The sequence below is a fragment of the Rhamphochromis longiceps genome, linkage group LG17 (genome assembly GCF_057381845.1).
Source record: "Rhamphochromis longiceps isolate RC_006_pf linkage group LG17, R_longiceps_female_GT1.1, whole genome shotgun sequence".
Classification (NCBI taxonomy): Eukaryota; Metazoa; Chordata; class Actinopteri; order Cichliformes; family Cichlidae; genus Rhamphochromis; species Rhamphochromis longiceps.
The window spans coordinates 8,948,768-8,972,258 of record NC_140573.1 but is presented as its reverse complement, the minus strand read 5'-3'; the positions used below and the strand labels follow the sequence as shown (position 1 = coordinate 8,972,258).

Here is a 23,491-nt window from a genome sequence, read left to right as displayed (position 1 = left end):
TTTGCAGTATTGCACAGCACTAAGGACAGCTAAATGCCTGGGTGAAGACTACGACTACAACCATCAGTAAGGGACATACCTTTATTTTGAAATCCTAAACGTTGCGTTGCGCGTTTGTCGTAATTCCCACTTAGTCAAAGTGATTTAAACAAACTGCTACACTTTGCCACCCTACTTTTAAATATTTTTACCGGACTACACAAGACATCTGCCGTAATTTGCTTGTTTTGAAAATGAGTCGCAAAGAATAGCGCCGTGCGGCAGGGGGCGGGAGAGACCTTCAAAGCTAGGCACGCTGTATTAATTGAGGCTATTCGCTAGTACGCGAATAGCCTCAACTGGTTTATTAACAATCCCTGACTTCCAACGACGGATAGTTGACAGTGGAGGTTTACAACCGCCCTTCTGCAAACGTCACCTCAAGAACTTTTTAACGACGTGATTGGTCAGGTTACAGCACCATTGCCAAATATTTCCCATGACACTTGAAGGCAGCAACCGTGGAATCCTAATTGGAGTCAGATTTTGAGCTCGAGGAGTGGCTTCGACTTGTGCTTCCCGAGACACCAGAGTCATCTTCCTCCCAGATGGACGAGTGAGTAGTAACGCTACTGTAAACAACCCGGTGGAAAACAAAACAAACACTTTGGAAGATTTTTGACTTGACTATTTTCTTTACCGAGCTGGAGCCATGTTTGTGGTGTATTCGCGGACTTCACTTTGAGGTAGGTGAAAGAAACATCTGGGAAGTTTTGGTGTCGTTTGGTCGTCGTGGTGGTTAATTTCTAGAAACAGTCGTTTACACATATAAGGTAGCTTTAGTCTCTGTGAGACCTTCATACGTTTGGACTGTCACAATAGCTTCTATAACAAGTGACACCGTCTGCCGTTCAGTCAGACAGGGGGCATGTGAGGGCTTGCTCAGGTTTAACTGACTCATTTCCAGCTTTCTAATACAGAATTTCCTAAACATGACCAAGGCTGTGTCATGAGTTTAGGGAAGAAATGTAGCGTGAGCCAGTACACGGACCAAACAAATGGTAGCTTTAGGTGTTAAATCGTAGCACAAAAAAACCCCCCAACAACAACAAAAATAAGTTTTGTTTTTTAAGTAGTGTATTGCTACAGCTTTGGCTACATGGTGAAACCCACTCAACTAGTTTAACATAAACAGTAATTACAGGGCAGGCAGCAGTTATGATGTTGAAGCTCAGTTTGCTATTTAAATAGGCTGCGACCCATTTTCCCATGTAGGGCTGGGTTTAAGTCTCTAATGATGGTTTCTGGTGAGCTTTCTTCAGGGGAAAAAGAAAGAAAGAAGCTGTTAGCACTTCAGAGAGCATCACTTAATTGGAGAGAGATTGGCTGGGCGTATTTCTATGGAAATTATTTTTGGATGTCACTTTGAGCTCTCTTTTTTTTCTTTTTTCTTTTTCTTTTTTAATGCATGGGTGAGTAAGAGGCTTCCAAAGAGCAGCGGTGGGGTGGTGCTTTCGTTTGTAGTTGTCCACACTTTCTTTGCAAAATGCAGCAAAATTAGGAGGATTTGTTGTGTCAGCTTTTTTTGTATTATGGGAAATTAAAAGCAGTGGGCTGGGGTTTTTTTTTTCTTCTTTTTTTAAGGATGTTTTAAAAAATATTTATCACTGGATCTTCAGCAGAGAGCTGTGGTTAAAGGCTATGGAGCTGCTGCAGGACTGCACATTGCTCTTATAATTCTTCAGAATTATAAAAATTCATATTTAAAGCAGCGTTTGACAAATGAGATCTAGATTTAGGCCAAACTGGGTGGAAAGTGAAAGAAAACTGGACTTATTTGGCTGCTCATTGTGATCAGTTTTGGTTTTACTGTGCCGCACTTCCTCCTGATTGTCATTTACTGTAATGGAACATTGCACATGTATAGTGCTTGATCTTGAATGTTTTCCAGTCAGCTGATTTTTTTTTTCTTCATTCTACTCTCAAGAAAATCTGATGGCTTTTTTTTCACCCCCTCTTCTTTTAAGCTTTAAAAAGTAAAATCTCAGTTTGACAGGTATTGCTAAAAGTGCGACGCAGAACCGACTTTTAAGTTTGCTCTCGATTGTTGGCAGACGTCATGGTCCCTGCATCGGAAACGACTTTCCCTTTGGGATCCGTGTGCACTGCAACACTGTCAAAACTTTAGAGCGCATGATGATGCTTTCACCCAAAAAAAGAGGGGGAAAAAGGAAAATGGTGCAGTCAGCTGGAGTGCCTTCTCTGAAAACAGTTCAGTCAGTGAATGAGGTCATAGGATAAATGGATCCATTCAGGCCAACAGGGAGGCAAACAAGCCTAGTACAGCTCAGTATGTGCAAAATAGGTCAAAAATCAAGAAAAAGAGCATCAACGGCAGCATGATCAGAAAGACAGGAGGTGTGAAACTAGTAGTTGGATTTCGAGTTTCTGTTTGGACACGGTCTTGGGAACTGGGCATGAGGAACATGAGCACTTTCTCATTGTTTTGAATGTGAAGGGATTTTTCTTGGCATACGATTGACACTGAGTAGGTGAACATCATTTTGAATGCAGTAGCGTGCCCATTGCATTGTGTGCACTGTTCATGACAAATCCCCAGTCATTTTTTAAGCATGAAAATCAAAGAGCATGCCACAGAGCAGTGGTACCCAATGCAAGCTCTTCCCCTTCGAGACAGTGTCTGTGTATTCTGTTTATTTACCACATATTGCAACTTGAGGAGAGATCGCTATTGCTTTGAACAAGTATGTGAACTGACAGCTTCCACAGAACTCCTGGCAGCATGTGCAGCTATGAAAATAATTAAATTATAAAGCTCTGCTGATTCAATTGTCTCCCCATCTGTGTCTCGTCAAACACCCTTGATTGATTGTGTTAGTTTTTGCTTGTGAGTTGGTTTTTGTTTTTTTCTTTACATGTGTGCATGACAGTGAGTGTTTTCTCTTGCACCTCAGCTCTGGTTTCCAGATAAGAGGTGGGACAGAGATGGTGCGACAGCTGAACCCATGCATAGCAGCATGCGGGCGTTCTCCATGAATCTGTTGCATGTATATTTCGTGTCAGTTAGTTCCCAGATTTTTCTTCAAAACAAAAAAAGCTTGGTTCACCTTGAGCCGAGGAGTTGACAGGAATACATAATGTGGTTCAGTCTCTGGCTCCTTATAGGACTGCTTGGCTGACTGTCATGTTTGGCAGCTTTGCTCTGCAATGTGCATACGACAGAGAGCATTTACTCCATGTGCGCCTCAGGTAGGCTTGTGTTTGCGTTTACTTAAACTGTGCCATGCTTTTGTGCCGTTCTCTCTGAATATAAAATCAGAGAGATTAGAAGAACACGACTGAAGAGTAATGGAATAATCCACATTATTTGGCGTGGAGTGATAAGAGCTGAAAATCTGAATGCTGACACGCGTAAGAGCTTCCATACTGAATGGCACAATTACCTCAATTTGAAGTTACAGCTAATTAAATGCTTTACTTTTTTTCCACAATAGTAGTAACAATAATAATACTACTACTAATAATAATTAAGGAAAGAATCACTCACATTTGTATTTATCATTAGTTTATCTGCTAAGTTTGTGTCTGTGTCAGTAACATGAGACCTGATTGGCTAGCTGATGACAGATTCTGGATGGCCCACAGGAGGTCCTCCTGAGCCACGGTGTAAATATTTCATGGCAGGACCGAAATAGTTGTGAGAAAATGAACCTGATTACAAAGCTGTGCTGTCATGTTGTTGACTCTGACTCTCATGTTTAGCTCTGCATGTAACTGATATAGTATATGACATATATTTTGGGAAACGGCGTAGGGTAGAGACATAATTGAGCTGCATGCACAAGCCCAGTCAAACCGGTTTGCTACTGGCATATTTTCCTTTGAATGAATTCCATTCTGTGTGTTCGGCAACAGCTAGCATGCAGGTAAATAAGACAACCTGATAATGGAGATTTTCTTTTACTTTGAAGTCATAGCCATAGATGAGAAGTAGCAGGATAATAATTTATATATTATTATTCCTACATAAGTAACTCATAGCTAATTAGGAGAATTTTACTAATGCATTTTCTTGTCTAATACATTTCTACGTGCACCAACGTTCACCTCTTTGTATAACAATTGACCTGGCGTTTGGTCAGCTGAGGTGGTGGCTTTAAAGTCACATGGCTTGCTCTAGTGATCGTGGACAAGGATGAGGAAATGTCCACCCCAGAGGGCACTTTGGTCCAGCCTTCTTAATTCAGACAAGTGGATTTCTTCGGATCCGCAACAGCTGAGATACGAGAAGCTTTGGTTAAGGGATTGTGAAGGGGTGTGAATTTATTTTTGGCTTTCTGTACCTAATACATCTCTATGTTGTCCACTGTGGGATTTGCCAAAAGAAATCACAGAGAGTCATTCTAATAAAAGATGTTTCTTATTAAAATGAACACTATTGTCCAGGTAAAACATTTTTATATGTTAATAGTAGAATGTGTGTACATCCAGACTGCATGCTGCAGAATGATTATTTCATGCGGAGTCAAGCAAATAGCCTTAGGGTTCACTAGAGCCACTTAAAGTGACTATAATTACCTCGCAGGTCTGGCCTAATTGGAAGTGACACATACCATCAGGTGGATTAGATGTGCAGGTTACCAATGGCTAAGTGAGAAATATAACAATCATTTGAACATGCCAGCCTCGCGGACTGCTCTAACTTAAATCATATCAGCTCTGTAACAGCCTGCTGTTAATCCGTCTTCACCTAAACAAAAGGTCTCCCAGCCTTTCACCTGGCCATCGAGGTCGACGTGAACGCTGAGAGGATTAAGTCCTTTGTTTTGCTGCTACGAGTTAGCGGGGCGCACGCAGGGAAGGCGGCCTATCCGTGGGGGTTTTCTTTATTTCTTTGAAATTGAGACACCGTAGCTGTGTGCGTTATGTGTATGCACGCGAAGGTAGAGAAGATAAAGGGTGCAGTGCTGAACGAGCTGGGTTTGCTCCTGAGAGTCATTGAGAAGCTTGAAATGTCTGTCGTGTCAACTTGTCTCGAGTGCATCAGAAGGGGAAGAGGCGACAGGTATGTGAGCCAGGGTATTGGATTGTCACTTGTCTTTGACCGGGAGCAACAAAATGTCCAGTTACATGTCAGAAAGCATGTTAATATACAGGAAACACTGTGGTACTCTGAGGTCCTACATTGTACACATACGTCTCAACAGCTTACAGTTAGTGTTTTTGTGGAATTTAAAGTCTTCAACATATTGTAAACAATAAAGACATCCTTTTTTTTTTTTTTTAATGCATTAGTGCTTTAGTAAGAAAAGGTTTAGTTTATTTACATTACTTTTAACCTTTTGAAAGAACATCTCTGCTCTCTAGCTGAGATTAAATACTTCTATTCTTGTAACCAAAGTGTGCTCAAGTAGCCATGGAACATTCAGAAGAGGAAATCTCTAAGTTTAGAAAGTAAATGCAGCACATCACAGATGAAGATATATTAGTTTGTTTGTTTATTTATTTATTTATTTTAATGAATCCTATGAAACCACATTTAGCCATTCATAAATTACTTGTTAATTCCTGAATGGAGCAACCTAACAAACCAAATAGTATTGCAGACAACACAGCAGAATGTGGTTTCATTTCCTCAGAGGGCTGAGGGGGTTGAGGGGGCGGGGGATAACTGGTATGGTCTCTTTGGGGGATGGGGTCACAAGCGTGCAAGGGTAATTATAAACCTGTGATTGTTCTGATTAAAAAGAAATGCCTGCATGTGTGTGCTTTTCCTGTGGCAGACACACAAATTTTAACCCAGTTCATGAAAGTAAACCGCTTTGTTTTAATGCAGAGCAGTATTGCTGTTCCTCCAAATTTAGTATCAATCAACAAGTCAAGTCATGTTAATGCTGTAGTTGTGAAACTGTTGCAGCCGTGCATGACTGGATTTGTTTTACAAATTTATTGTGCATTTGCTCATGACAGATTTTTTTTTCCCCTCTCGGTTTTGTTTCATTGACAGTTTTGAAGCTGAAAAAAGTAAAAGATGATTGAGAGTGCAAAAATGTTAGACCTTATTAGTTTAGCTAATGTCATGGTTAAATGTAAAGTACACGTTGTCATTTCAGGGTAAATGTGGCAGTTTAGGAGTTGGACAGGAAATGCTTGGTCCTATTTTGGAATTATAGTTGTTGGGTCTGGTTTCACAGACTGGAGGTTTTTTTTTGTTTTGTTTTGTTTTTCCTGCTTCTCATTTGGAGTTTCTCTTTCTTGTGTTGTGTGGTAATTCGACTGTTAAAAAGGGATCTCCACAGTGAGCCAGTGAGATGAGTTCATGTGTTAGTTGAGTGATCTAACCTCCAGGTTATTTGGCCCCGTTTCAAAACACAGATGATCTCTCCGCGGTGGCACTTTAGCTTATTTCTTTGTAGTAAAGGACATTCGTGCAATTTAAAAAGTGGTTGTTTCAGATTTTGCTTGAACAATTTGTCAATTTGTTGTTAAGTCACTTCAGAAAGGTTTTTGCTAAATGTGATCTGTTGAATAATTCAAACAACCAAAATGGAATTTTTGCCATCTTTTTTTTTTTCCCCTCGCTGGCAGCAGATTCTCTTAAATGATAATTTTCTGCTCTTTTACATCATTTTTGAGTAGATGAATATTTTTTTCTAATATGCTAGGAAATTGATTTGTTAATCAAAACCTAGTCAAGAGTAATCCGTTTTACCGGTAGTAATTTGGAAGAAAAAAAAATCAGTACCGTACATTTGAATGGATGAGTGTGTCCACACTTATGTTCGGGACTGTGGACGTGACAGAGTATTGAGTTGTAGTTTTGTGGCTCAGCATGAGTAAGGGGGAAGGGGAGAATTATAACTGGTTTGTCATCCTTCTGATTTAGTAAGGTATTTCAGCCTTGTGATTAAACACACTGTGATTTCTCGCCTGGTCCCGCCTCCCTGCAGGATGGAGTCATCATGTCTGGACCTGGCTCTGGAAGGTGAGCGGCTCTGTAAGACCGGGGACTACCGAGCGGGTGTGTCCTTCTTTGAGTCTGCCATCCAGGTTGGAACAGAGGACCTCCAGATCCTCAGTGCCATCTACAGCCAGCTGGGAAATGCCTACTTTCACCTTCAAGAGTATAATAAAGCTCTGGAATACCATCGGCATGACCTCACACTCACCAGGTGAACATTTTTAAAATATGGTTGTTAAACAAATCAACCTAATCTCTTCATTTTTAAGTCTTTTGAGTTGATTGTACAACTGTTTTGACCTTGGTCAGCCTACACACACACACGCGCACACACGTATAGTCTAACAATACATTCAGGATTAAGTGCTACAACTTTTTTTTTTTTTAAATCACTATATCTCCCCTCCTTGATTAAACTGCTAAACTAGACTCCAGTGTATTACTGCTTGCAGCTGCAAATTACTTTCTTGCCTCTTGTGTTTTCTATCTAATACACATAAGGAATACACTGATATTCCAATCTAATTATTTCCTAATGCTTATTTTTTTTATTTATTTATTTTAAATCTTCATTACAATCCCAGAACAATTGGAGATGAAGTTGGAGAGGCCAAAGCCAGTGGTAACCTTGGAAACACATTAAAGCTTTTAGGACGGTATGATGAAGCAGTGGTTTGCTGCCAAAGACATTTGGAAATCACGAGAGCCATATATGATAAGGTGGGTAATGTTTTATTTATTATTTCAACACAGGCGGAGCATCCCCCAGCTGTTTTTTATTTCAGCAACATAAGATTAAATTATTTTCACTGTTTTGTCATTTAGTCTGTGACTAAATTGCTCATATACTGTGATTACCATAAATGGATCCAAATTTGTTACAACTGTACCACGTAACGTGCTGTGGAGCCACAGAACACTTCGCGCACACGTGACGACTGCATTGACTCGGTGTACCAGCATCTAGAATAGTTCTGCAGGCTGCATGCAAGCACCAAAGTCTGGTGTCTGTGTATTTTAAGTATGTAATTACAGCGCCGGTCACTCTGGTTTCCGTCTGTGAAAATCTGTTGTGCGTGTTGTAGGTCGGGCAGGCTCGAGCGCTGTATAATTTCGGAAACGTTTACCACGCCAAGGGCAAGAGCATCTGCTGGAGCGGAGCAGAGCCAGGAGAGTTTTCAGAGGAGGCAAGGATAGCCCTGAGGAAAGCTGCGCAGTACTACGAGTGAGTTGGCATCACTGTTTACCTCTAAGCATTGATTTTGCTTTGTTTACTGCAAAGGTCCCAATGAGATATGACTAAGACGCTGAACTGTGCCACGGTTGGAAGTTGCTTAAAAAATGAGCTTGCCAGAATGGATTAGATATAGAGCTTAAGACAGCTCTGAGGTGCTAGGGTGGTGTATGGTTTTTTGTAATAAAGTTGTTTAATAATCATTTCCATTGCCTCACATTTCACTGACTAACATCAATGTCTTTGCATCAGTGGCAGGCGATATTTATATAACTGAACAGTTTGGAGTGGCATTGAAACTGTTGTGTCCCATGCAGCTCTAATCAAAATTGTCATTTTTGATTGTTTGCTATTATTTCATTATGCAATGACCACCATGCACATGTAGACAAAGACGATTTGTAGAAAAAATGGTATGTAATCTTCCACTGATCCATTCAAATGATTTAAAAAAAAAAAAACACACACACACACAAAAAATAAACTGTTGCTAAAGTTACTTAAGTTGTTGGGTGGTTGTGCTATCAAGATGTAGGTCATAAGATGGTCCATCAAGAGTTTTTTTTTTTTTGTTTTTTTTGTTTTTTTTTTTAAAGTAGCAGACAAGCTCCGATTGGCATTAAACCCAAGTTGAAGCAAATCTTCGTCTGGCTGTCCAGTGGCCGGCGCAGACTGATCAGTTTCTTGTTGACGACTAGAAAAACAAAAGGAAAAGTGTCTTTTTGTCAAATCTCAGTCAGTCATCACAGAATCACCCAGGAAACCTAAGACAACAGCCATGTGTTTCTGCCACAGTTTTCAATTATAAGTGAGCATTTTCTTGTTATTGTGAACAAAGAGCAAACCTGCACCTGGTGACGGAGCTAGGCGATCGAGCGGCCCAGGGTCGTACCTACGGGAACCTTGGAAACACTTACTATCTACTAGGAGACTTTGAAAACGCAGTAGCTGCACATGAAAAGGTAGGTGCCGAAGTACTCACAACGCTCTTTGATGCTTGTTTAGGAGCTTGGCCAGTATTGTTATGATGCTTAACTCATTCTTTAATAAGATAAGAGTAACATGCACCCTTTTTATTCGATAGCGCCTTCTCATTGCTAAGGAGTTTGGGGATAGGTCTGCTGAGAGGAGGGCCCACTGCAACCTTGGCAATGCACACATATTCCTCAAACAGTTTGACGTGGCGGCCGGTCATTACAAGTGAGGCTCATCATCTTTCTCACTTCATTTGTGGCATGACAGAAAAAAAAGAATGCTGAAAGCGCACTTTTTACTTTTAGGGCTTCTCTTTGTTCTCCTCTTTGTACCATAAATGCTACATTAAAACCTTTTACACATGAACAGACAGCTATAAATGAGTTAGGTTTAAACTGATTCTTGTTCTCTAAGTGATTTACACTGGAGGATGAGTTCATCCCAGCAGCTTAGGAGGAGTTTTTTTGGCTGCACTTCCTCTCTAGTTTTTATGAGCAGCATAGTATTTTTTAATGACTTACTTACAGGAACACTGTCAAATGTTGTAACTTGTCAGTCTGTCATTCCAGCACTTCCTTGACATGGATGTCCTTGGAAAATGAGAACAAAGAGAACAGAAAAGAGCAGATAACAATCATTGTCCTGCACCCGCCCTAGACATTCTTTGACCTTCCTCCTCTTCTCTTTCACCCTCAGGAGGACTTTGCAGCTGGCCAGGGTTTTGAAGGACAGGGCTGTGGAGGCTCAGGCCTGTTACAGTCTGGGAAACACCTACACGCTACTGCAGGACTATGAGAGAGCTATCGATTACCACCTCAAACATCTGGTCATTGCTCAGGATCTTAGCGACCGGTATACCACTGAAAGCCTTTTGTTGTTGTCAGCTTTGCTGCCAAACTGTCCTCAGAAGTGTAATCAGATTGTGCACTTAACATGTGGGTGGCCGCTGTGGTGTTAAAACAAACATCCAAAAGGAAAAAAGTCCCAAGGAGCAGCATTTACAGTCATTTCATGTTGTAATTGGTTAAGTGTTTATAGATGAGCTTTATATAAAGGCTCTGCAGAATATTTGGGAACAATGGTTATTTTTATAATGTGCAAATGTTGTGTTGTTTTTTTTGTTCTTTTTTTTGAGGGGGGTTGATTTTCTTTTTAGCCTTGTAAAAAGATGTAAAAGGGTTTAAAATAGGCGGTGCTGAGTAAATCTTGTAGAATGTTTTTTGGGTTTTTTTTTTAAACTAGCTGTCATTAATATGTATAGATTTTAGCAAATTGTGCGTGGAAATGTTAAATACCCACTATTGTTGTGAAATACACATGAGCTAATTTTAGTCTCAGCTGTTGTAATTGCAGTGTGTGATAATTTGATGTATGACTACCCGTTATTGCATAATTTCACATGAAGTTACTCAGACTGTTCTGTCTTGCTGCAGCGTCGGTGAAGGAAGAGCTTACTGGAGTCTAGGAAATGCCCACACAGCCCTGGGGAATCATGAGCAAGCCATGCAGTTTGCTGAGAAACATCTAGAAATTGCCAAAGAGGTGACTGTTTACAGTTTTCCTGCTCTTTTAGGAGTTTTATCGGGCCACACCTCCATCTGCTGGTTGAGTAGGGAACAACAGGAAATAATTGCATATGTATTTGTAAAGCCAGATGTAGAAATAGAAATATATCGTATGCTCACAGTAAACTGTAATGTTGTCATTGGTGCAGACCGGAGATAAAAGTAGCGAGGCCACCGCCAGGATGAACTTGTCAGACCTACGGTTGGCTGTAGGCCTCAAGTCCAACCCAAACTTTCATCCCTTCCTCTTCGGCAACACCAATGCAAATAGCTCTGCTCTGACAGGATGCTACCAGGGTTACCCCAGCATACCAGGTAAATCTGGACTTTGTTAACCAGTTCATTTTTACACTTCTGCATGTGTGTAAATGTGCATGAACAAGAGTCGAGTCCTCTTTAACACCAAACCCATGCTGCTAAGATTTAGAAATCCATTTGCTTGTGTCCTGTAGCTTTATGCTGTGATGCTTCACTGAATCATTGTTTTTCCAGAAATGTGGCCACACTGGCTAATTTTTTTTAATTTTTGTTTCAGGGACCAAGTATGCATCCTTGAACAGAAGTAAAGAAGAGAACTTGGATTACAGTCCAATTTCCCCCAAAAGTCAAAGGGGAGATTTGCCAGCACACCCGGTACGTAAAACTAACTGTGCTCAGTCTTATTTCAAAACTGGCCATAACAAATGAAATGGTCCAAACTCCTGAGCTTTAAATTAGGCTAGCCAAATTTTTAGTTTTATTAGTTTTACTATATTCACTATTTTTAGGAGACAAAGTGGAACAGAGTAACAAAAAACAGCTGTTCTGACAATGAAAACACATTAAATACAAAAAAAAAGAGTTAATTTTACATGAAAAATGGTCTGCAAAGAATGGTACTTTCTGCTCTGTTCACCCAGCCTGTGCTAGGTAAAAAAAAAAAAAAAAGACTGATCTTGTAATTCTGTCAGTAAGAAAGTCGTATGTTCTGTGTGTTTTTATATATACAGGACTGGGGGGAAGATGCGTTCTCTGGGTCTTCAAAAAACAACTCAGTCAAGGCTTCCAGTAAGCTTTTCCCCTTCCCCTGGACAAAAAGCAAAAGGCAGAAGGATGACAAATCCTCTCTGGAAGACCAGCACAAAACCTGCACCAAGGACACGGAGCCTGAGCTGGAAGCACCAGTGCCTCAGAAGGTATGTGTAAGTTAAAGCAGGCAGAAAGACGTAACCCACTCAAAACATTTTTGGAATCCTCGCTGAGCTTCTGGTCAGTGATGATTCAGCCTAAAAGTTCAAAGTGAGCATGTAGCCTGTGACACAACCTCACGCAGATGCCTTCCCACAAAAGTGTTAATGCTGTGGGAGGAAGTTTCTGTGTAGCAGCATGGAGTCATAGTTTCTGTCTTATGTTCATTGTTGTTTTTCTTCCTACTGCTTCCAAGTACTTAAAGGGAAACGGTTTGTCTGTACAATACAGAGTCTGTTAAAATACAGGCCGTTTCAGATTTAAGTGAATTTGTAGCAAAATGTAACACTTGTAGTAATAAACTGTAAACTAGTGAATCTAAGCTTTTGTCCTCTGTGCCTGCAGCTGTCTTGGAGTATGTTGATATCATAAGACAAGAAAAATTGCTACACAAAAAAGGGGCTTTCTTTGTAAAAATCATCCACTCTGCTGCTAGTACAATTATCCCAAGTTGTGATTGGTCAGATGCTGCTAGCAGCACTCTGGGAAACCCTGGGCTAAGTTGCTGAGTTCATAACCAGTTATATGTAACTGCTTATCCTGATTCAAAGATATCCTATGTATGTTGAACTCTCTTTGTAGTACAGGACCCTCACCAGATGAAATTAGATGTGCCACCTCAGAGAATCTGTTGTATATTCAACTGCATCGCAGTTGGTGTAACAAACTGTGTGCACCAGATGAAGAAAGGCTGTGTTAACAAAGGGAGCCGAAAACCACTCAGGATACTTATCTTATTGTATTCATAGCTGTTTATAGTATATTGATGCATAAGTATCAGTAAACATCTACTCCACTCTCTGCCAGAGTGTAAAGGTTCATCTCTTGTCACACTTGCCTTTTAGTCAGTTTTGCCTCTAAAATGTTGGAAAATAGAGAAAGTGTTCATCAAAATTTCCCAGAACACAAATGGCATCTTTATTAAAATGATTTAATTTTCTGTCAAAGGTCAAATTAACTAATTGTTTTAGCTTTACTGTTTTGTTTGTTTGAGTACCTCCGTTATCTGCAGCGTTTTCTGTTGTTATTAAACCTGCTTCATTATTTATTTATAGATTTTTAATGTTTTTGTAGCCAGAAACACGGGACACTATCGGCGAGGACAGCTTTTTCGACGTCCTTTCTCGTTTCCAGGGCAACAGAATGGACGAGCAAAGGTGTACCCTGGATGGCAACAGCCATCTCCCTGCCCATCCCTCTCCCTCCTCCGTCCCACCTGTAGCTGAAAAGAAATGTGAGTCAGTCTTGTGTCCTTACTGATGTTCACGCCATATCTAAAAAGGTGCCAGGTAATATACGAGTGAACTACAGAGAAGGCACTCCCAGTGTTGGCGTATTGTGGTGTGAATGTCACAGAATTATCCTTTTACATGTTGAATGTTGCTTTTCCTCATGGCAGAGATGACCTTAAGTGATTCTCCACCCAAAAAGCTATATTTGTGGTTTTATCCTTCAGTGAGCACAGTGGCGTTTATGAGCCTTTTTGTTATCATTGCACTCATCTGTAACGGCCATGAGTCCCAGCTTATCACACCCGACAGTCTCTATGAAGGGCAAATTCTTTTCAGCCAGCTTTCAAACCTCCGAGGAATATTTGAAGCGGCACACTTCATTTGGGTGGAGGATTGCTTTAAGATACTGCCCTCTTTTGACGTGTACAAAGTCAAGAGTAAATGTTGGGTTGAGTAGCTAATTGCCCAACTAACAGTTAACTCACTTCCATTGGTTACTCACACACATAATAATTATGTCTGTTTGTAGCTGTTTCAGAGCGCGAACGACTATACCAGGATCCTGGTCATTTCCTGGAGCTGCTGGCCAGCTCCCAAGCCCGCCGTCTGGACGACCAACGGGTCAGCATGACCCCTTTTCCTGGCTTACGTGTCAACACCTCCAACCAGCCTTGTACACCCTCCACCTCCAACACAGATCAAGTCCAGTCACAAGGTAAAGAATGCAAGGAAAAGCCCACTTTTATCCTTTCATTACTCCCCATAATATCACGTAAAGGGTTTCTGGTTTTCTTCCTAGTCCCAGTCCCCACTGCAAATACTACTCGCACACCCTCCCTGTACGGTCGTCTCGAGGCCAGTTCTGAGCAGCCCGAGGGGGATGATGTCTTCTTCGACATGTTAGTCAAATGCCAGGTAAAGAAAATTCATTGCATCACGTCCTGCCTTGTACATGCCCTTAAAGTTTTCCATGTGATAACACTTAGATTCTGGGTCTATGAATTTAGGTCCCAGGAAGTAGCTTTGATAATTTGAACATGGTTGGATAATTCAGGATTATTTATACTAAACAAGAGACTGCTGTACACCGTCTTCTCATGCTGACTGTGCTCCAGGTTAAACAAGGCATTGCCATTTCATTGAAAGTGCAGGGCAGTCCTTCTTAATTGGCACCATATTACCCAGTTCATTCCACGAAATATCCAAGACAAAAAGGGACTCATGTATGTACTTTTCAACCAAGTTGGGTATTTGAAAAGTGAGTTAATGTCTAGGTGTGATAGGCAGTGTAATGCAGTCAAGTGAGAATTTTCATGGGCTATGGCGTGGCAGGCCTCCCAGCCAAAACAATCTACTGGACCTCAGAATAGAAAATATTAGGCCACTCATTTCTAATTTTTATCAGTTTCCATGCTGCACCACTACCCTGGAAATGAGTTTCCTCACTTACCAGTTTCTGCTTTATGCCTAATAAAGTATAATCAGGGGTTAATCAATTCTGATACGTGCAAAGCATCACTAAACACTTCAGTTGGTATAATTTAACTCTCGATTGTGTTTTAGGGTTCCAGACTGAATGACCAGAGGTGTGCTGCTCCACCACCTACAACTAAAGCATCGACTGTTCCTGATGAGGATTTTTTCAGTCTCATCCTGCGTTCCCAATCCAACAGGATGGAGGAGCAACGGGTTCCACCTCCCTCTGGAGTAAACCAGTCCAAACTAGGCTGACGCTGACCAGCGGGGTTTTTTTTTTTTCATATTAAATGAAGTAACAAGCTCTGGCGTTTTGCTTTTGGGTTTGTTTGTTTTTTTGGTTTTTTTTTTTTTACATTTAAGGAGAGTTTGTAACCTGTAGGAATTCCTGCCTTTTTGGACTGCCCTGACTGATTTCCTGTGCGATCAGGAAGAATACAAAGCAATCCTGCGAGGAAGTCAAGCTCTCAAAACTGGCATCGTGACTTAAAAATCATGTGAAATTTATGATTACAAGACTTGGGAATTTATTTTATTGAAAGGTCACAACTTTTTTTCTTTTTTCTTTTTTTTAAATATTGGTGATGTCACTGGTTGGCTGCTTATATAAGAGACCTCTCTACCAGTGATGTCTGTTTACTCTGGAAGTTTGCATAAAGTCACTCCTGCAAACAGATGGTTGTAGTGGTCACTGGTGGCTGGATTATGTATTCCAAAATCATAAGCCAAAAAGAAAATAATGGATTTTGGCTTCGGTTTCAAGGCTTCAAGTTGGATGGCATATTCGATGAAAGGAAGATGCATTAAAGCAGCGTGGAGTGTGTGTGGTCTGTTTACAACTTCATTAAATGCAAGAATGGAACATCTTTGTTTGAATTGATCTCTGACCTCTCCAGCAGTAATTTGTCAAAGGAGCTCAACTCTTCTCTTGGGAAATAATCCACTGCTACAGCACCGTGGAGCCATATACAATATCTGCTTGCGGATATTGCTTTTAAAGACACAAAAGACTTAATTATTTTACTGTGCTGACAGATGTATGGGTTGTCTTATTACCGTGAAATGAAATGGGATTTTTTTTTTTTTTTTTTTTTTGAATTGTAACAAGATTTTACAGAGGATTAACTAATGTGAAGGGTAAAATGCTACAATATTAGCTTTTATACTAATACCTTCTCCTGATGATGGGGAAATAAAATCATTTAATACACATTTCAACTTATTCATTGAACCTTGATTTATTACCTAGAATTTGCAACTTCCAGTATGACGTGCTTGATTTAAAAACAACATTTTCATACAGTGTTCATATGAAACTAGGAGAAGTGCATCACAGTGCTTCACTTCTAACCAGATGGGTTCAGTCAGGTTAAAAAAATCCCTGTAGCTGACTATAACAGGATAAAGTGCACATTAATTATAATTTTTAATGCGTTTCCACAATGAAATCATGTCACGCCTCTGAAGTCAGCCTCTCTTGAGTTCGATACTTCCTGCATCTGAAAGGAAGGTGGGGGGAGAGTCTCTGTTACAAAAATATGACCAATTTTCACTTGCACCTCAAGTTTAATTACCAACAGACATCTCTAGTAAGCGGTGCAATATCAACTAAAGAGCAAAGAAGTGCTGTAGAGCAGAAGTCTAGATTTACCTGTTGTTGAAGCAGTTTAGGAAACAGCTATTGTTCTTGTCAAGTCTGTATGCCCCAGAGTTTGGCAGGTCTTTACATTCTGACAAGAATCTCTGCAGCTCTGATGTTGGGGTTCCACTCTGCTGCTGTTGCTAAATGATGCAAGTCGGAGAGTGACAGTAGATACAGAGTGCATGCTTGTTAAGCGTTTCAGACACCATTTCAACTATTAAGGCTTTCTCAGAAACCTTTTGTTAGACCTGCGCTTAAAACTTTCTTCTGCAGCATTCAAAGCAGAATGTGCATTTAAAAAACACAAAAACCAATGACAGAGTTAGTAGAAAGGTAGCAATACCTTGATGGTGTCATAGGTGTCAGTGATGAGTGTGATGAAAAGGCTGAGGATCATGTAGATAAAGAGTGACACGAAGGTGTAGAGGTAGACCCTGCTGAACATCCACACCAGGCTGTTCTTCTGCTGCATGTTCTTAAAAGTGGGAAACATGTCGTCTCCATTGATCAGCGAGAACAGACACTCTGACACAGTGTTCAACGTCCGGAACTGCAAAGACATTTACAGAGCACCACGTTAATTTTTTTTCCCCACTGCATTGATTTTAAAAAAGTTAATTTGGCCTCAGTAAAGTAAAGCAGGCCTTTTTTGTGTTAAGTACAATGCTTGTTACCTTCTCATGATACGGGCCTAGGACAATCCAGCCACAAAAACAGTAACTCAGGTAAATGATTCCCGCGCAGCAGATGAAACGAATAACATTTGGGAAAGCTGCCCGGAGTGTCAGGATGAGGATCTGGAAATGAACACATGGTAATGCATCTAAAAAACACATGTGCAAAAGTGTGTGAATCATTCTCTCTTCGAGAATATCTTCAGGTTTACTGGGTCTAGTTTTCCCACAACTGGCCATTCAGAGACCTTAAAGTATTCTGAGGTCCTATTAAGCTTTAGTCTTTCACACACTGCCGTTATGCACAAAGACAATAAGAAAAGCTGCATCTTCTTTTCAGACCTATGAACAAATGTTTCTAATTATTTAACCCTTTCTAATGAATAAAAAAGGATTTTATACATGTTTAATCATGTCTAGAGATCTATTAAAACAAAAAATCTACTACTGTGTGACAGATTTACATTATACTTCTTGAAGTATCCCATATAACGGATCACCCCCATCCAGACAAACATGGTGCCTGTGCCAAGGAAGATGCTGCACACATCATAGCTGGTGAGCACCTGGAAGGAAAAAAAACATGAATGATGAACTCAAAAAAATACTTGTAGTATCAAACAGAAAATAATAACGGCTAGCACAATTGAAATGACGAACTTACTAAAATGTTATTACCTTTGTTTGGATCGCTATCTTGAGAAGGGAACCAATGATAGTCAGTGTGTCGCTGACGATAATAAGGATATACCAGCTGTTCACAAACTCTAACTTGTCAGACCACGACAGCTCTTTGCTGAAGTGTTTCCTGCAGTAACGGCTGTACTCCTGTTTAAAAGAAGAAACGTGGGTTGTAATTTGAATCACTAAAGAGAATTAATCACTACAGGTTTTTGTTTGTGATCTAAACGCAAGCACGTAAAAAACTAATAACCAGAATAATGAAGATCAGATGATATTAGAACTGGATATTATTAGTTCTGAGAATGAGATATTATGATAACATATGTAGGGAGAATTTGAAGGAAATGAACAGGTGACACAGAAAGGTGGACACAATGTTCCCTTTGGTTCGTAGTTTTGGTACTGAAGAGTGGTGAGAAAAGTGTTTATGCAGGACATTATCAAGTCAAAGTTGAGCTGAACTTCGGCCATAAGAAAATTTCATCTTCATCTTTATCATTTTCTTCAAGTCAAGCTCAGCTGTAATCCCAGCAATTCAGCTGATCTCAGTTCCAGCCCACATCAACTGATATAGCACATTTCTACCAATCCAACTGGCTATGAAATACAGAGACTGCTTGTTACAGTCAGTTGGATTAAGTGGAATTTCTGGTACAGTGGGGGTAGTGCGTTCACAGTCTAGGGATGTCCTGGCTACCTGCAGAGAGCTCTGTTATCGATGGAGGTACAGAGTATGTGGTACAACTGGTCTGTGAGCTGCTTTTGCCTGTGCTGTTGTTGGTCCGTCAGTCAGCCGTGGAAAAGAGCAAATTTTCCGCGACCTGAAGTGTTAGAACAATGAAAAGTGGCCACTGCGTGATAAACGCATGTACCGTCTGCTTAAAGCACAGGTGGGATTTTGGCGGAGTGCATGCACGATGGGTGAAAACCCCTCTCTGCTCCATGTCTGAACAGAAATGTGCATGCAGACAGACACATTTGCGGGGACTGTAAATTCTGCTTTAACCTGTACACAGCTCGTGTGCATGTGCAACCTGCTTTGCACCCACCTCTTATATCCTACCTCCCCCCTTTTCATCTTGCATCTGACTTAATGTCGTATCCATTTTCCCTGATGACTGCTCTGCTCTGTTCTGGAGCTTTCTTTCCACTGCTCTCCTTGTCTCTGTCTTTCTGTGTCTGCTCACTGGAGGGTGGAGAGGTTGCAGAATACAGCTAGCTACTAGCTAGATACTCATTTTCCTGCCACAATAGTCATAAAGCTATATAAAAAAAAACTAAAAAGAAATACTTTTTAAGTATAGACAAGTGTTACTCATCTAACCCAAAGTAAAAACTGACAACGGCAAGCTCTTATCTGCCGTTATACTACAGAATAATTGTTTTTTTAGTAAAAGCTGCACTAGGCTGAAAAAAAAAAATCCTGCAGTTGTCCCCTCTCTGTCCTAAGCCCCTCCTACCAGCTGAGCTCAGGCAGAAGCAAATACTTTGTATGAGCTAAGATAAGTCTGATTTGACTTCAGCAAGGATTAAAATCCCACTCACCCAGACACAAGTCCTCTGCTTAACCCACCCAACTGCTTAAGCTGCCACATCCAACTTCCTCTATAGACTTTCAGGACCCTAATCTGCTCTCTGATTGGCCAATATTACTCCCACTTCACTTCACTAGATCCCTTCACTTGAATTACAATATCTTTTTTTTCCAATGATGCCAAAAACATGTTGCCGAGCCTAGTCAGATGTAGAATCAGCTGTGAGCGTTCTCTTGCACTTGTGTACACAAAAATGTATCAGACAATCACAGCCTGTTTTAGGTCTGAGCAAAAGCAACCGCTTTGTTTTACTCACGAGCTGCAGCTGAATCCCAGTGATCACCGAGCGCGTGCACAGGGCGAAGGAGATGATGCACATTATAATGATGAGGCAGTCAAACAGCACAGTCAGGTATATGCTTCTACCATCTGAAAGAGGACAGGAATTCAAAATTTTCATCAAAATTAAAAAAAGAAAATCTCCAACCAGATGATTTGTACAAACTAGAATCTGCTCATCTAACTTACATGCTCCAGTTACTTTCCATTGCCTGCATTCATTGATGTCTACTTCGTTTTCCAAATCAACCTTTATCTGGCCACTGTGAGCTTGGTTGTTGAAAGTGATCTGTTAACCAAACAGTCGTATTTGGAGAAGAGGAAAGAGTAAGCACTCCAGTCTTAAAGCCACACTTGATAGCCAAGCATTTATCTGCCTGGCCTCAAAGATAACATTCATTATATAAACAGCAACTGCTGTGTAACTAAACTGCTCTAATTTGTTTACCCGAATGAACTTCAGAAATAAAGACTCTCTATACTTTGTTTAGGTACAGAGTCACAAGTAGTAACTGTCACGGTGAAGGGTTAGCGTTAGTGATACAACACATCAGATACATCGTATAACTGCTAGTAAGAGTCAAAGTCTGACGTGATCCACTCATGCTCACGGAGCCACGAAGACAAGTCAAATGACATACGATAAGAGTGAAGTCGTAGCAATCTGGCAGCTCTCGATGTCTCACTGTCTGCAAATTTATTGCCTTGAGAACAAATGTAATCTTGACAGATATTAACCTGGAAGACAGAGCAGGCACATGAGCTGACAGGAGGATTTAAATGCATATACAGCAACAACAGCGAGGGAACAAAGTCAAAGAAAACATCGAATGTTTTTTCCGTACCTTATGAAATCCAATTTAAAATGTGGAAGCGCTTCGTGTACTGGCTGGGGATAAACTCTGAGGCACTCTAGTAGAGACAGGCCACAACACAGACAGAAATTAACAAAATAAACCCATTAGACCTAATTGGATTTTTTTATTTTTATATCTGATTCCATTGTCTATAAATTAAACAAAGTCAAATGTGTTTTCCTTTTTATGCTGTTCAAAGCTTCCACTGTTTATTTCTCAAAACCACCTTCATGACTTTGTGTCCTGGAGCTTTTCCAGCGGTGCTGAAGGAGTTACCAAAAGTGCTGAGCACTTGTTGGCTGCCTTTCCTTCACTTCACGGTCCAACTCATTCCAATCCCAAACATCAGTTAGGTTTGGATTTCAGTGAAGGCCAAAGGTATTGATGCAGCCCTCAATCATGGCGCCAATCGGTCAAACACTCATTACAGAGCCTGGAGGCATGCTTTTGCTGACTGAAAACAACTGATGTTTCCACTATACACTGTACTGGGGAAATACTTCAGGAGGCTGAGGTAGTCAAAGTGTTACCTTGAAAACAAAATAAGCCACCAGCAGCTCCTTGATAAATTATCCTCCATACATTTTACCTGACCTAATGCCCATTTACTGTGCTTCTTGGACAGATAACATCTCCTGTTATTAGTCTTTCTCAGAGGTTTCTTTGGAGCAATTTGCAATTTGTGCAGGCTTCATCAACTAATCTGAGGTGCTGTTAAGTGATGAGATTACTTTAAAGGTGCAGTGTGTAAAATCTCACCACTAGATGTCAGTAGACTGCAGATTACAGTCAACTGAATTCTGTGTTCTTACTACTTCCAATTCCAGTGCATAATCCATGCTACAGTGGCAGCTGTAGGATAAGTGACTCTGGCTGCCATTCCTCTGTAGTGAGTGTAGTCGTTTAGTCCACTGTTTATCTTAGCTGTCAATATGTGTCAGTTATATATTTACTCTGGAAGAGGCTTTAGTTAGTTAGTTTTCTATAAGGCAAACCCAAACATCACCACGTGACTACTTCATGAAGCTGGTTAGGTTAAAATGAAGGCACTGTTGTGCAAAGTTTATCATTTTTGCTAACAGTGTCAACATCATTCTTTGTAGTTTCAGCACCTTATTTTTTCTACACTTTAGATAATTAGATATATAAATAGATATAATTTTATATTATTACAAATTGCAAAAATCTTTGAGTCCTTGTTTGAGTCACAGTGTCCAATCTTTCAGTTGGCTTATGTGTAAATCAGTGTATTTTAGCAATACTGTTATGAGTCTTTCCTGTAAATATTAATCATGCTTACCAGTGTCCACATGAGCATCAATTTCAAAGGTCTCATTTGAAGGGTAGATGGTCCCGTTCCTGTAGAACTCCTGACACAGTAACAGCGGGGTGTAGACACTGTGCTTTTCCTCATATTCATGATTGCTTAATGTGATGTTGTGCAGAAGCCGATACTGAAAATGAACAGTAGAAAAAGGTAGTTGACATTTTGCTAACATTTTACCACAGGAGGTTTATGTAACCGCCATGTTATTTAAAAACACATTTACTATATGAGCCATAATCAACACAACTAAAATACTGGTTCATGCGACATGACCAAAGTCCAATCCCATGACACGCTTAGCCTGTAAGACGCTTGGACATACGAGGATACAGAATTGTAAAATTCCAGCAATAATTAACAATAACTAAGGCACATGTAAAGCTGTGTTTTCAAACAACCAAAGTAAACCCATTTCACAGCTTCTTAGTTTATTTTCTTATTTATAGATAAGTTTTAGTCACCTGTTGAATGACGTACTCAATGTGATCATAAACATCCGCCTGTCTGTAAAGAGCATACGGAGCTATGCCTCCGTCCACATAGTCTTTCAAGAAGAGGTGCTTGAACGTCATCAGATTTTCATCCTTGAAAGTGACAACCATCTGGTTGCTTAGCCCAAATAAAACCAGCTGCAGTAGGGAAAAATTATAATATAAATCTTATAAATTATAAGTCTTATAAGGACAGTAGATCACAATAAAATGAACTGATCATAATTGTTTGGATCATGTTTGAGAATACCGTGTACCTGGATGGTAATAATGGCGATTTTGATGATCTGCAGTATGAGTTTCCATGGTTTACGTCCACGAGCGTGGTATTTCTCGCAGGGGTTCATGAAGTAATACTTGATCTTCCTCCTGAGGCGCTCCACTTTTGCCACGTCTTGCAGACACTGGTGGTGCTGGTCCTCCCAAGAAGAGGGGTCATTGGTCTCACGCACATCATACAAGTCACCGGACTCCTCCATATCTAGAGTTATTGACATCTGGGTGATATGCATGCAAGCTCCTTTATGAGTGTGTTTGTGTATAGTTTAGAGTTCATTTTATACTTCAGATACATGATGAATATTTTTAATGTGCTATACGGGATTAAATGCAGATTGTAACATTTTTGTCCAGCCTAGTGCTATTCATGAAAACTTAAAAGAATTAAAACACAGGCTGGGAAATAAATACTAGTCTTGATTTTTGTTTTGTTGATCCTTAAGAATGAAGAACAAACCAACATACTTGCCACAAGCTGAATGCATAGCTCTAGCTTTCACGTGATTAATGACTAGCTAACAGCTGACTGGGAAGGAAGGAAGAAAGGAAGGCAGTGACTTCTAGCTTACTTGTACTGCTGAATAATACAGACAGCTCAGGTTTACAGTCACGGTCGCCTTCCAGCATTGCGGGAACATGTAAGCTATTCATTACTCCTCGTGAAGGAGTGAACTCATACCCCGTAGATCCGGGAAAACAGTACATAACGTACATTAACAGATACTTACCGATATCCCGAAACAGGTTAATCAACTTGTAATTGCATCCCAACGCTGCGGATCCAACGACGCGCACTCGGTGTCAAAATTAATATATTCCTCTCAATTAAAAATCATAATTAAAACTGTTGCTTTGATTAGACAATCGCGAGTGACCTCACTGACTTCGACTGAACTTCTAAAGCACCAGACTTGTCTTTCCGGTAAACTCCTTTAACTATGTAAAATACCCAGGTAACTTTTAACCACTTCGCGAAGCCTCGTTGAGCTGGAA

General features: G+C 40.4%; 2 protein-coding genes across 4 annotated transcripts; one reads left to right on the top strand and one right to left on the bottom strand.

Moving 5' to 3' along the window:
- Positions 1-339: 339 nt before the first annotated feature.
- Positions 340-15,782, top strand: LOC146649271 (G protein-signaling modulator 2-like). 2 transcript variants are annotated; one of them, XM_085386625.1, is made up of 16 exons: positions 340-595; positions 684-725; positions 6,951-7,172; positions 7,546-7,681; positions 8,047-8,186; positions 9,034-9,157; positions 9,280-9,395; positions 9,867-10,022; positions 10,604-10,712; positions 10,885-11,050; positions 11,271-11,368; positions 11,725-11,910; positions 13,037-13,196; positions 13,724-13,909; positions 13,994-14,109; positions 14,758-15,782. In XM_085386625.1, exons 1-16 carry the CDS (start codon positions 588-590, stop codon positions 14,923-14,925), a joined length of 2,133 nt encoding a protein of 710 aa, XP_085242751.1. In that variant the 5' UTR covers positions 340-587; the 3' UTR covers positions 14,926-15,782. The 2 variants fall into 2 exon arrangements, with proteins under 2 accessions (XP_085242751.1, XP_085242752.1); XM_085386626.1 differs by lacking the exon at positions 684-725.
- A 107-nt stretch (positions 15,783-15,889) lies between these two features.
- On the bottom strand, positions 15,890-23,474 carry mcoln3b (mucolipin TRP cation channel 3b). 2 transcript variants are annotated; one of them, XM_085386627.1, is made up of 14 exons: positions 23,227-23,474; positions 22,477-22,716; positions 22,190-22,357; positions 21,702-21,855; positions 20,390-20,456; positions 20,186-20,282; positions 19,734-19,833; positions 19,522-19,634; positions 17,665-17,814; positions 17,451-17,552; positions 16,987-17,109; positions 16,656-16,862; positions 16,322-16,452; positions 15,890-16,169 (listed from the first exon to the last, which is right to left on the bottom strand). In XM_085386627.1, exons 2-14 carry the CDS (start codon positions 22,714-22,716, stop codon positions 16,124-16,126), a joined length of 1,698 nt encoding a protein of 565 aa, XP_085242753.1. In that variant the 5' UTR covers positions 23,227-23,474; the 3' UTR covers positions 15,890-16,123. The 2 variants fall into 2 exon arrangements, with proteins under 2 accessions (XP_085242753.1, XP_085242754.1); XM_085386628.1 differs by having other exon boundaries at positions 22,477-22,700.
- Between the last annotated feature and the right edge of the window lie 17 nt (positions 23,475-23,491).